The 12,751-nt window shown below is 39.0% G+C and overlaps 1 protein-coding gene and 1 long non-coding RNA gene across 24 annotated transcripts in view; one reads left to right on the top strand and one right to left on the bottom strand.

The window, feature by feature from the left end:
* Window positions 1-12,751, bottom strand: part of LOC105499433 (phosphodiesterase 4D) — a 1,582,997-nt gene that overhangs the window by 52,583 nt on the left and 1,517,663 nt on the right. For 22 of the 23 annotated variants that reach the window (XM_071097867.1, XM_024786952.2, XM_071097875.1 and 19 more), the window contains one exon: window positions 10,812-10,924. In XM_071097867.1, the coding sequence (XP_070953968.1) occupies window positions 10,812-10,924 (113 nt within the window). Of the gene's footprint in view, window positions 1-10,811; window positions 10,925-11,010; window positions 11,719-12,751 lie in introns of those variants that run through there. The other variant, XM_011771998.3, reaches the window with a different exon arrangement.
* Window positions 7,018-12,751, top strand: part of LOC105499432 (uncharacterized) — a 28,511-nt gene continuing 22,777 nt past the window's right edge. Inside the window, exon 1 of the long non-coding RNA XR_011624188.1 lies at window positions 7,018-7,086. This is a non-coding gene — a long non-coding RNA (uncharacterized lncRNA). The remainder of the gene's footprint in view (window positions 7,087-12,751) is intronic.

The raw sequence follows: 12,751 nt of genomic DNA, 5'->3' as shown, positions 1-12,751 counted from the left end.
TGAGGTAGTGATAGGTTTCTCCACTGCAGTTTCTTTTTTTTTTCCCCCTTTGTACACTGTACTGTTTAGAAGGAAGTCAATATGCACCACTCACACTTAGGGTGGAGGGGGTTATGTTCTCCCTCCTTGAGAGCAGAGTATCTATAGAAGCTATTGGGAATTCTGCACAGGAGGAGATTTGTCTATTCTTCCCCCACTTATTTATGTAATAAATTATATCAATATGGGTTTATGGATATTTATTTTACCCTATGGGATACAATCCAATACTATATTATTTTCTTGCTCAAATTGTTCTAGCTTTGGCCATTGGGAGCTCTTTCAGTTTGCTCTTGAAACTCTTCAATATATTCCCATGGGGGTAGGGTTCCGTTTGTTTGAGCAGGTCCTTACTTTCTGGCACTACAAGATGCTCCAGGCTCATCTTACATATTTCCTTCCTGATAGAATCAGTTATTTTTTTTCAAACAGTCTTGGTTCCTTTTATTGGAAAATGGCATTAGAAACCAAAATGTGTGTGCTAAGTGTGCTCATTGCTACTGGGGTATGGTTGCTTCTAGACTCTCTTGGCTGATAGAGCAAGGAAATATTTGTGTGTATACTAGATGGTAAGATGTTGAGAGGCAGAATGGAGAGTTACCTTCTTAATATATTTTTCTTAATATTAAACATTAATAAGATATTGTGTGCCTGGGTTACTTTCAGTCTCATGCAGAGGAAGAATTTATGAAAAACACTGGCTAGACTATTCTTCTCCACTGTATTATGCATTTCTGCTAGAAAAAGCTCAGAGATTTTCAGATATTCTGACAAAAATCTCAGGCTTGCTTGATGAGCTAAACTGTAAAATTACAGAAAGAAACAAAGGGCAAACTTGAAGGATTAAAATAAAGGAAAGAAAGCATACAAAACACCACCAGAAAAAGTGAGTAATGGGGGAGAAGAGTAAATAAAACATAATAATCCTCTTTGGTTAGTATCAACATTATTAGGCCACTTTATCAAAAGGATAGAAATCAGGATGGCAGACACCCTTCTCTAATCCTCACCCCGCAAAGTAAGAAAATAAAAATGAATGTTATTCCTTCACATATGGAACTGAATGAGTTCTACTGAGTATCTAGTATGTTCCTGACTCAGTCTAGACAATTCCCATCTTTTAATTCATTAAATCATCACAGCAACTATTTAACAGATGAGGAAACTGAAGCACAGAAGGCAATGTGGCCCAATTTATATTTGGTAAAAGGCAGAGAATGAATCCAATTCAGGCAGGCTGTCTATAGTAGGGTGCTCTAAATCCATGGACCATTCTGCCTAAGGAATGAATATTTTATGAATTGGAATATTTCTGCTGAAGGAATTTGCCATTTTCTCCTCTAGTGGAGAAATCTAACTCAGGGCAAAGAAGGAAAAATGTTGATTGTTTAAAACAATAAATTAGTCTCTAAATTGTTTTTGCAGCTGATTTAGACGCGTGTGTCCAAAAGTACGCCCAGTGTTAGTAAATGGCAGGCAAAATGCTGTAAGGTGGTGCAAGGATGAATGTTTTCTCATTTTGTCATTTATTAATTTTAGAAAAAATACAGAAAAAATATAACTTGAACATAAAACCCGTGATTTCATGAATACCATTACTTAAGATGAGGCACTTAAGTATTTACATTTAACAATAAATTGCTCTTAGCATTTCTATACTTTGACAATAAATTATCCAAAATAGAAATTAAGAAAATAACCCCATTTGCAACAGCATCAAAAAAATAATTAGGAGCAAATCTAACCAAAGAGGTGAAAGATCTATATACTGGAAACTACAAGACATTGATTTAAAAAACTGAAGAAAACAGAAATAAATGAAAAGATATCCCATGTTCATATACTGAAAGAATTAGTAATGTTAAAATGTCCATTCTATCCAAAGCCATCTACAGATTCAATGCAATTCCTCTACAGATTCAATGCAGTTCCTATCAAAATTCCAGTGTCTTTTTTTTCACAGAAACAGAGAAAAAAAATCTTAAAATTTATATGAACCAAAAAAGAACTAATAGCCAAAGCAATCTTGAGCAAAAAGAACAAAGCTGCAGGCATCGCATTCCCTCATTTCAAAATATATTATAAAGCTACTGTAATCAAAACAGCATGGTACTGACATAAAAACAAACATCAACCAATGGAATGGGATAGAAAGCTCAGAAGTAAATCCAAGTATTTAGAGTTAATTGATTTTTGACAAAGGGTCCAAGAACACACAATGGAGAGAGGGCAGTCTCTTCAAATAGTGATGGGAAAACTGGATGTCCACCTGCAGAAGAAAGAAACTGTACTCTTATCTCATACTATGTATACAAATCAACTCAAAATAGATATAAAGGCTTAAACATAAGACCTGAAACTGTAAAGCTACTAGAAGAAAATATAAGGGAATCTCCACAACAATGGTCTGGGCAATGATTTCTTGGATAGGACTCCAAAAACACAGGCAACAAAAACAAAAATAGACAAATAGAACTGCATCAAACTATAAAGTATCTGCACAAGCAACCAAATAACAGGGTGAAAAGACAACCCATGGATTAGGAGACAATATCTGCAAACAATACATCTGATAAGAGGCTAATATTTAAAATATATAAAAAATTCAAACAACCAAACAGTAAGAAAACAAGTAGATTAAAAATGGGCAAAGGATCTGAACAGACACACTTTCCTCAAAAAAGAGATATGAATGGCCAACAGAGATACCAAAAAAAAAAAAAAAAAAAAAAAAAAGCTCCTCAGTCCCACACAGTGGCTCATGCCTATAATCCCAGTGCTTTGGGAACCTGAGGCAGGAGATCACTTGGGGCCAGGAATTTTAGACAAACCTGGGCAGAATAGTAAGACCCTCTCTATATGAAAAAATAAAAAAAACAGGCATGGTGGCACACACCTGTAGTCCTAGCTACTTGGGAGGCTGAGGCAGGATCATTGAGCCCAAGAGTTTGAGGTCACAGTGAGACATGATCATGCCACTGCACTCCAGCCTGAACAAAAGAGCAAGACCCTGTCTCAAAAACAACAAACAAAAACTCAACAATATATCTAATTCTCAGGGAAATGCAAATTAAAACCACAATGAGCTATACCTCATGCCTGTTAGAATGGCTATTTTCCTTCTTTTTCTCTTCAACTTTTAAGTTCAGGGGTACACGTGCAGGATGTGTAGGTTTGTTACATAGCTACACATGTGCCATGTTTGCTTCACATATAATCCCATCACCTAGGTACTAAGCCCAGCATCCATTAGCCATTCTTCCTGATGCTCTCCCTGCCCCCATCCCACCCCGCAACAGACCCCAGTATGTGTTGCTCTCCACCATGTAGAATGGCTATTTTCAAAAGATGAATGATAACAAGTGTTGGCAAAGATATGGAGAAAAGGGAGCCCTTCTACACTATTGGTGGGAATGTAAATTAGAACCACCATATTGAAAATAGTATGAAGGTTCCCTAAAAACCTAAAAATAGAACTACCATACAATCCAACAATCCTGCTTCTAGGTATATACCCAGAGGAATTGAAATTGATACATCAAAAAGATATTTGCACTCCCATATTCATTTCAGCTTTATTTACAACAGCCAAGATACGGAAGCAATCTAAGTGTTCATCAGTGAAAAGAAGGATAAAGAATAAAAAATGTGATATATATATATATAAAGATTATATAGCCTTATAAAAGCAAGAAATTCTGTCATTCACAACATCATGAAATGGAACTGGAGGACATTATGCTAAGTGAAATACGTCAGGTACGGAAAGACAAATACTGTCTTTAATAAATGATCTCACTTTGTGGGGAATCTAAAAAAGTCAGTCTCAGAAACAGAGGGTAGAAAGGTGGTTACCAGAGGCTATACAGGAGGAGGGAGAGAAAAATGGAAGATGTTGATCAAACAGTACAAAATTTCAGTTAGATTGGAGGAATAAGTTTTAGTGATCTATTACACTGCATGCAGACCCCAGTTAATAATAACGCATTATGTGTTTTACAATTGCTAAAATAGATTTTTGACATTCTCATCACAAAAAGATAAATTGGTGAGGTAATATAGATATGTTAATTAGCTTTACTGAATCTATGATGTACACATTTAAAAAATCACATTGTGCCCCAGAAATATATACAATTAATATTTGTCAATTAAGAATAATTGAAAAATTTTTAAAGATTAATAAAAAAGAAATAAGTTAAAACATTCAACATATAATAGCCGATATGAATGTACAAGAAATGACAAAATCCCAGCATTGTGGGAGGCCGAGGAGGGAGGATCATGAGGTCAAGAGATCGAGAACATCCTGGCTAACACGGTGAAACCCCGTCTCTACCAAAAATACAAAAATTAGCTGGGTATGGTGGTGGGCGCCTGTAGTCCAGCTACTTGGGAGGCTGAGGCAGGAGAATTGCTTGAACCCAGGAGGTGGAGGTTGCAGTGAGCCGAGATGATGCCACTGTACTCCAGCCTGGGTGACAGAACGAGACTCTCTCTCAAAAATGACAAAGTTTGAGCAACATTAACTTAGACTGTAAATTCTTAAAGAATAGAAAAGTTGTGTTTTTCTTCTAAGAAATATTATGTTTTTACATTGCAAGAAATATGTGACACAGAGTTTTTCTTAATCTCTCTTTTTTAATGTATTCTAGACAGGCAAGCACATGTAATTTATTGAGCACCTAGTGTGTGCTAATGCACCAAACTGAGCTTTACATACATTATAGCTAATGCTCTCAATAACTTTTCCATTTTATTTTCCCCTTTCATTATCGCCACTTATAAACGAAAAAACGGCTCCAGAGCGGAAAGGCCTATTGCCCAAAATATTAGATAGGAAACAACAGAGCTGGAATTCGAAACCACGTTTGCCTAATGAAAAACATTTATGTTCTTTCCACTGTACAAAGCTGCTGTAAGTATCACTGGTGCATACTCCAGGCCAGGGAGTAAATATCATTCATCCTTATCACATACAAAGTATAACAGAACAAAAACAAGAAGCTCTGAATAATAAATAATAATAATAAATACTTTATAAAAGATAAACTATTCTCTAAGAGTAAAAAATAATAAGCCTATTATCATTATAGCTGGTAACTGAACTTAACTAATTTTCTAAAAGACACAGCAGAACTGTTTGTTGTTTAAGCAAATATCAAGGCATACCCCCAATCCCTGTTACAGGGAATAACAGAGTCTTCTTCAAATGCCTTTCAAAGCTAATGTGAATATTAAAAGAAAGTGCTACTGATCTCTCTATATTCTAGAAAGATCTCAGATGAACAGTGTCAATTCAACTATTACAATAAATAGCCATGTAAAAACTGCTCCCCTGCTAGAGCTACACTATCACAAGATTAACCCCAGCAATCTACAGTTCCAGAAAAAGAGTTGGTCCCTCCTGCTGAAAGAGAAAACCAAGCTCTACATATGTTATGAATCAATGGAAAATAATGACATTAGCAGCACTTCACATCCAACATGTATTTATATCTTAAGTGATAGCTACAATCTATATAACTGTCACAGAAATCTTCTTAAATTGAACAAAAGCATTATCTATCATCCTTGCTATCTCGAAAAATACCAGTTTGTTTCATCTATCCATAACATTAGAAAAAATACTTCTTTTATCATGGCCAACCCTTATGTTTTGGAATTTTTTTCAAAAACGTAGACAGTTCATAATGCTCTCAGACAGAAGTTACCACTACCACTACCCCATAAATTAAGTCAAAATATAACTGAAAAGAAGAAAATTCTCTAGTAATGATTAATTTGTTGAATAATTAAAAATTAGGAATTTTGGATAATTACATGTTAGGAATAATTAAATTTTTACTAAATACTGGCACAGGAACTGAACGGATGACAATAGAGACAAATTAAGATTTGTTTTAATCCTTAGTTTTATGCTAAGGTAAAGTCAAGGGCTCTACTTTCCAGCGAAAGAAAAATTTCCTTTAAAATTGTTTCCCTCTTCTATTATTACTGAAAAGCAAAGGAAGTATTTTTTCTAACAGTGATTATAGGATTCTCAATCTTTCATATTAACTTTTAGGTACTACATGTAAGCTACATAAATCTTTCTCCAATCTACCTCTATTAAGTAAATTAAAAAGCAGATATTGAACTCAAAGCATCTAACTGTTGATTTTCTATAATTATAGAAGATATTTTCTTCTGATATTTAAAGTTTGTATTTAGGCATATTAACTCAACAATTTTTTAATCTAAAGTTTAATATGTTAATGTAGAAAACAACTGAGGCTATTTTCTCTCTATAAAACTAACATGCCTTTTCCAATTAACTTAGTTTCCTTCTTAGCAAAAGTTTAACATTTATCTCTATTCTGAGTTACGTTGTGGTTGCATAATGTGGAAATATCTTAAGATTTAGCCACTTCTATGAAGATCCTATATTTATTACAACACCCCTCTTGCCCAGAACATACATCAACAAAAAGTGCTACTATATGTTCTGCATTGACTATTACAAAGCAGTAGGGGGAGCAGCCAGAGAAAGCACTGAGACAAAGCACCCCAGCAAAGCAACTTAATTTACAGGCAACAGAAACATGCTAGAGAGGTTTGTCAAAAGTCAAATACACAAAATAAATTCCATAAAGAAGTCATGACTACATTTGTAAAGCTGGCCTAAGTACATTCGGAATGAAGTATAGAAAAATCTGAAGTCTCTTAGGGGCTGGATTCTAACTTCAAGACAGACTTTCAGCTTGAAACACAGTCATTTCCAGCCATGCCAAACCTCAAACTGCCCCCAAAATTAGAGAGCAGAAACAAAATACCATTTTTATAGTGATACGTCTTGGGAAGAACTCAAAACGATTTCGTTTTCTCCTTTGAACCTCACTGAACTTACAGGGAAGGCCTGGTGAAAGGTGCATTATTAGGTCACAAGAGGATAACGTTACAGGGTTCCATAGCATAATCCTTGAAAGCCCTGAGGCCCAGACCGCTCGCTGTCCTTCTTTCCTCTCCACTGACTCCCATCCTTGATATACTTTCTATGAGAGAAAGGTAACCAAAAACATGGTGAAACTATTCTACTTAAAAGGTGTTTTACTACAAAGGCACATTGACCACTAACCCTTATTATATTTTACATGTTCTAAAAATTAGTAAGGTCTGCATTTTCAGTTTTAGAGTAAAACGGGAAAAGTACTTAGTTAGCTCTTCTGTCTGGCATTCTGTAACTGGAATTTAAGAAAAAGCTAAACTTCTAATTAGAACTTCAGAATGTTCATGTCTGTATTATACCACAAAAACTATAAATATAATTTAAGCATTTTTATGATACAGAAATGTGTGCTATAGACAGTTATCTAAGAATTATAAAATTCCATAAAACTTGAAATGTCTAGTATAAGTTACAACTGAATGGTAAAAAGACATTTTAGCCATGTAAGCAACCAATGAAGTTTGACCTAAAACCCAAATAATAGCAATAACAACAGATACAGTGCTTACTATTGTCAGATACTATATTAGCTAGCTCTTTTTTATATATTCTTTTGAACTCTTACACTGATCTTTCAAGACAGTTATTATGATGCCCATTTTATGCTAAGGAAACTGAAGCTAAAAAAATTGAAGTCGTTCTCTAATGTAACTCCATTAGCAAGAAACAAAACCGTAATTCAACTTCCAGGTTTGCCTGCCTCCAAAGCTTTGAGACCTCACTAAAATTACGCTCAGTTGTAGCAATGAGGTTCCAAAGGAAATCTGTACAAATCTCAGGCAGATTAATGTGCTTATAAGGGTAAATGCTGTAGATTTAATCACTCAAATTAAATGCCATCTGGAATCTCTTACCCCACTTGGTACAAGCATCCTACATGTGTTATAGCCAACCCTAGCCTTGGCCAAGAATTCAATAATTTTCCTGCTTCAATGCCATCAACAAGCAAGCAACATTATAATACCAATACAGGAAGTGCAGCTAGTTGCTCCTAGAGCATCATTTAAAAACTGCTAATTGGTTAAGATGCCTTTTATTGAGAAGTCTAAGAAATAGAAATAATATGTTAATCCAGTTTGTTCAATGGGTTTGAGGAATCAGTTTCCTCCTTCCTAACACCTAAATCCATCTTCATAATAAGTATTTTCTATCACCATTTAAAAATCCTGATCTCTTACTAGTGTTTTTATTGTGCTTTTTGATCTATTAGAGTAAATTTTTAAAACCTCAAGAGAGAACAGAGAATACTGTCATAACTTTTCAAAGGCTAAAAGAGAATAAACTGAAAATACCAGCTGGTTTGAACACGTATATGTAAAAAGAATGGATGGTAATAAAACTAACAACCGAAAAGCAATGTTTCAGATTCATTCATTCATACTCAAGAAATATCAAATAACTGAGTGGAGATGATGCAAGCGGTACACATTTCCAGTTCAGACTGAAGGTGTGGCAACACTCACAGGGGCCTTGGGATCAGCTGCTCCAACTCAGTTTACAGCTTTTGTGGATGTGGCCTATTCATGCCCTTGTTATCAAGAAGAAGAGTAACTTTACAACCCTTAGCAAGAGCTTTCTTTTCTTTCTATGCCAACCCTTTTTTGTCTATAAAAGTCATGTAAGCTTAGCACTTATTTAGAAATAAATAAGTTAAAGAACACATGAATGGCTTGGACATTAAAAGTTTAAGCTACAGCTTAAGCTGAGCTAAGTTTAATGTTAAAAATTAGTGTGACGGCAATGATTTTTCAATTCAGCTCTGTCGTGGGCTAGGAAAAAATATCGTAATTTTTCAGCCACAAGACATAAACATTGCTAGAATGACTACATTTTGAAAAAATTATCTTCTCACTTTACCTAGATTTCATTTTAACCAAACAGACCAACCTCTCCTATCAAACCTGTAAATTAACTCAAAGTCTAATTTGGGGCCTTCATAGTAAAGATTACTTTTTCTAAATCTCTGTCTTATCTGGTGCTTTTAAAAGAAGGGATCATTTTAGGCAATTATTATGACCTAAAACATTTTTAAATCTTAATGTACAGATTAATTCCTTGACAGCTGAAGTCATTTACAATACATTATTAAATTTCACATTCAGTGTTAAATCCAAACATAGGTCTCAACATGAAGAATATGGATTTTAGGGAAAGCAACTAGCTGCTCAAATTCATTTAGCTGAAAAACTACTGTTAAATCATCTTGAAAACATACACTAATGCTTGTACATTGCTAAGTGGCTTTTGATTCTGCTCTTCCTTTTCTTACACAGAATCAACCACACAATGGAATTAAGAACTCTGGCCCATGGCAAAGTACATTTAGCAGTTAGGACACTGGACATATTCAGCATATGTCTACTGCTATTAAGAATCAAATTATGAAAAAAAACCCTGTATTTTATAAAACTAAGAATTTGTTACCCAAATGAGAACAAAGGTACCTAATGCCACAGCAGGGGGGAAGAGTCCCAGTAAGAGAGCAATAATTGGTCATTCTGATGAGGAGCTGTGCCAAATTTAGAAATGAGGCACAAATGACAAAAAACAGAATTGATCGTCAGTGTGGACATGGGTAGGTCAGTGTGCATATGGGTAGGTTAGTATCTGCTGGCCGTGTCTACAGAGCCCCTTTTATTTATTTGAAGCCAACTTTTCACTTGACAATGCTACCTACAAAAGCACTGTTAATAGATAAGACAATCAAGTGGCTGTTATGCTGTGGCATTTTTGTAAAAACTGCGTGAGAACAGGTGGGATAAAAACCATAGTAAGGTAGAAAAAAAAAGTATCACTCATTGAAAGATATGTGCACACAGATGAACTGTAAGTTAATATAACCTTCTTGACCTTGTAAATAGCCAAAAATACTTAAATATCTTGCAGAGGCAACTATTTGTCACACATTACCAGTCTTTACTGGCTGAATCCTTCAGCCATCTGCACATGACATGCACAGGCAAAGAGCCATTAAAAACATATATAATTCCAATTATCTCCTTGCATTAACTAAAGGCAAAAAGAACAGGAAATCCAAAAAATACAGCAAAACTGAAAACATTATACCTTGCCTTCCGTGCTATTTTAAGGCTGTCCCAGGCTGAAGGTTACTTCTCAGCCCTCAAAACTCCATTAACTGCCAAGACCAGCACCTTAGTACATATGGCACAGATGCCTAGTTGAAGCCTCCTTGTACTAAATGACCTCGAAAAACTGGGCTTTCTCTCCAAGATTAATGGAAACAAAAGTAATGATCATAAGGAACCTTCTAACTCTATTAATGTTTCCTGCGGATGTGTATGGCCAACTGAATATATAAAGGCTCAGTTCTTGCAGGGTACCCTGACAACCAGATGAATTAGGGTGAAGGTTCCAAGTTCGATGAACTCTTCTGAGTTTGAGTGCCCTAGGTGGTGACATTCAAGTGATTTCACAGACATCCACCAATTCTTATTTTAACCGGGAATCCCAAGAACACCTTTAAACATGCAATGCCAATGGACCCTACTGGGTTTCTGCTACAAGGGCACAATGTCACTTAGGAACCCTGTGTCTTGGGAGGTACTTAAACTACGTCAAATTGCTTTTGGAAAATGTTTATCTGGCGTGACTAGGAGAGGCAAGGCATGGAAACAAGAACCTCCCTCTAAGGAGCAGAATAGCCAACATGCAGTAAGCCTAAAAAACCTCTCACTGTATTTCCCGGGGCTATGGGTACTAGCGGGCTCGCCGGCAGGGGAATCAGCAGCCTGGGGGCATCGGTGACAGCAGAACCGGGGCTTACCTTGTTGGAGGCCATCTCACTGACGGAGTGCCTGGTCTGTAGGGTCTCTAACTGGTCCAGACACCAGTCCAGCTCCTCCAGGGTCTCGCTGGCCAGTTTCTGGTAGGCCTCCTCTGCGAAGAGACAGGGAAAGGGGGACTCAGTTCTCAAGCGCTTCACGGGTCCGCTAGTGAGTTCAAAGGGGGCCATCCTGCCATACCCCGCCATGCTCGGATGCCCGGTGCCGGCACATGAGGGCTGCTCCTTCATATTGCCCAGCCCGGCAGTGCAACGGGGGCGGAGGCTCTGCTCGCGGGGCGGCTGGCCTCGGGGAGGCACGGTCTCTCCAGCTTGGCGTGACGGGTCGGCCTCCAAGGAGGGCGTGCAAAGAGCGGCGAGCCAACTTTCACACGGCGACGCGGGCGTAAAAACCACTATGCGACTTTTCAACTGTGCGACGGGCCCAAGTCCCAGTCCAGGAGCCCGACTCTAGCGGATGGCGAGGGGATGGCGCGCGCTTAGGTGTCCGCCCCGGAGAGGAGCGTCTGGTCCACAGCCCGATCTCCTAGGTCCCCGGCCCGGAGCCGCGGCCCCACGCCCGCCCCGCCTGCCGAGCCTTCTGCACGGCACTTGAAGCGAATGAATCAGCCGCGGCCGGGTGCGCGGCCACCACGTTTCCTGTTTTCTTTCTCAACTCCTCGGGCGGCAGGCGCAGCGCGGCTCCAACGCCGCAGCTTTCCGGGAACACTCCCCCTCACGCCCCTCTCGGCCCTCAGCGCTGCCTGGCTCCTCCTCAACCCCCTTACGAAAAGATTCCGAATTGCAAAAGCCTGTCCATGCCACCCGCCGTGTCCTTCCCCTCGGGCTCTGCCCCGGGGGCCCCGCCACCTCGCAGTGCCATCCCCCCGGAGCAGCCGGGCGCCACTCGCTTTGAAGTGCAGCCGAGGAGGCGCGGCGCGAGCGTGTGTGTCTGTGGGGCGGCTGTGGGACTGTCTGTGCTAGGAGAGCGGCGGAAAACCCGGCGTGGAGCGCCTGCAGCCCTCCGCCTGGGGTCGCGCCCGCTGCGGGGCTTAGGAGGGACCTGCGCGCAGGCGCGCACGGCCGCGCACCTGCCCAGCGGGAACCCAGTGCAGCCCACTGAGCCACTGCCCTCCAGGTTGCCCCGACCGCTGGAGCCTCTGCGTCTCCAGGACCAGCTGCTTCCTGCCAAGTTTCACAAACAAGGTTATTTAGGACCCTCAGTGTTTCTGAGGGTTTAAGGTTTAGGGTTTCTGGGGGTTCGTTTCTAAAGTTTTAGGATTCACCTACTTGAAGGAGGCAGGCTTGTGGGAATACCCGCGTTTCTATTAAGACCACATCCTTTTTCTACGACCAGCCCAGTCTAAGTACTAGACTTCTAAATGTTGGGGCAGACAGAAACAAGCAAACAAAATATACAATGTTGCGGGATCGGAACGCTTTATAGTTCACAAATTTGACAATAGGCTGCATTTTCATATGCAGAATTGCCTAAGAGTTATCTTAAAGGAACAGCAATGTGAAAGAAACACATGGTAAGGAGAATTTACGCATGTCCTGCATACTACTCCTTTCCCCTGTGAATTGCACAAGACCTAGATGATCTTGGGCTAAGGAAGAAAATCTGGCATGGTGTTTCTACCCACCATGCGCAGATTACACTACAATTTTGAGAAAACGGAAAGACCACATTCAAAGGCATAGGGAAGTCTGTTCTGTTTACAAAGGCTGACCTAGGGGACCAGAGGCACTCTCCCTAAGCAGACCAGTTGTGGGAGAACTTCTCTACATTGGCATGCAATAAGCAAACCATTCACAGTGGGGAGAAATCAAACTCCCAAGAGTCCATTTTATAAAACTTTGTCATGGTCGAGTGGAAAGAAGATGCTGAGAAACTTACACGAAGTGGTGGGATCCTCTGTCTTTGTCTTTAAAAATCTACA

The sequence above is a fragment of the Macaca nemestrina genome, chromosome 6 (genome assembly GCF_043159975.1).
Source record: "Macaca nemestrina isolate mMacNem1 chromosome 6, mMacNem.hap1, whole genome shotgun sequence".
Lineage (NCBI taxonomy): Eukaryota > Metazoa > Chordata > Mammalia > Primates > Cercopithecidae > Macaca > Macaca nemestrina.
Note: the sequence above shows the minus strand (reverse complement) of the source record. Positions and strands in the feature narration are given on the sequence as shown.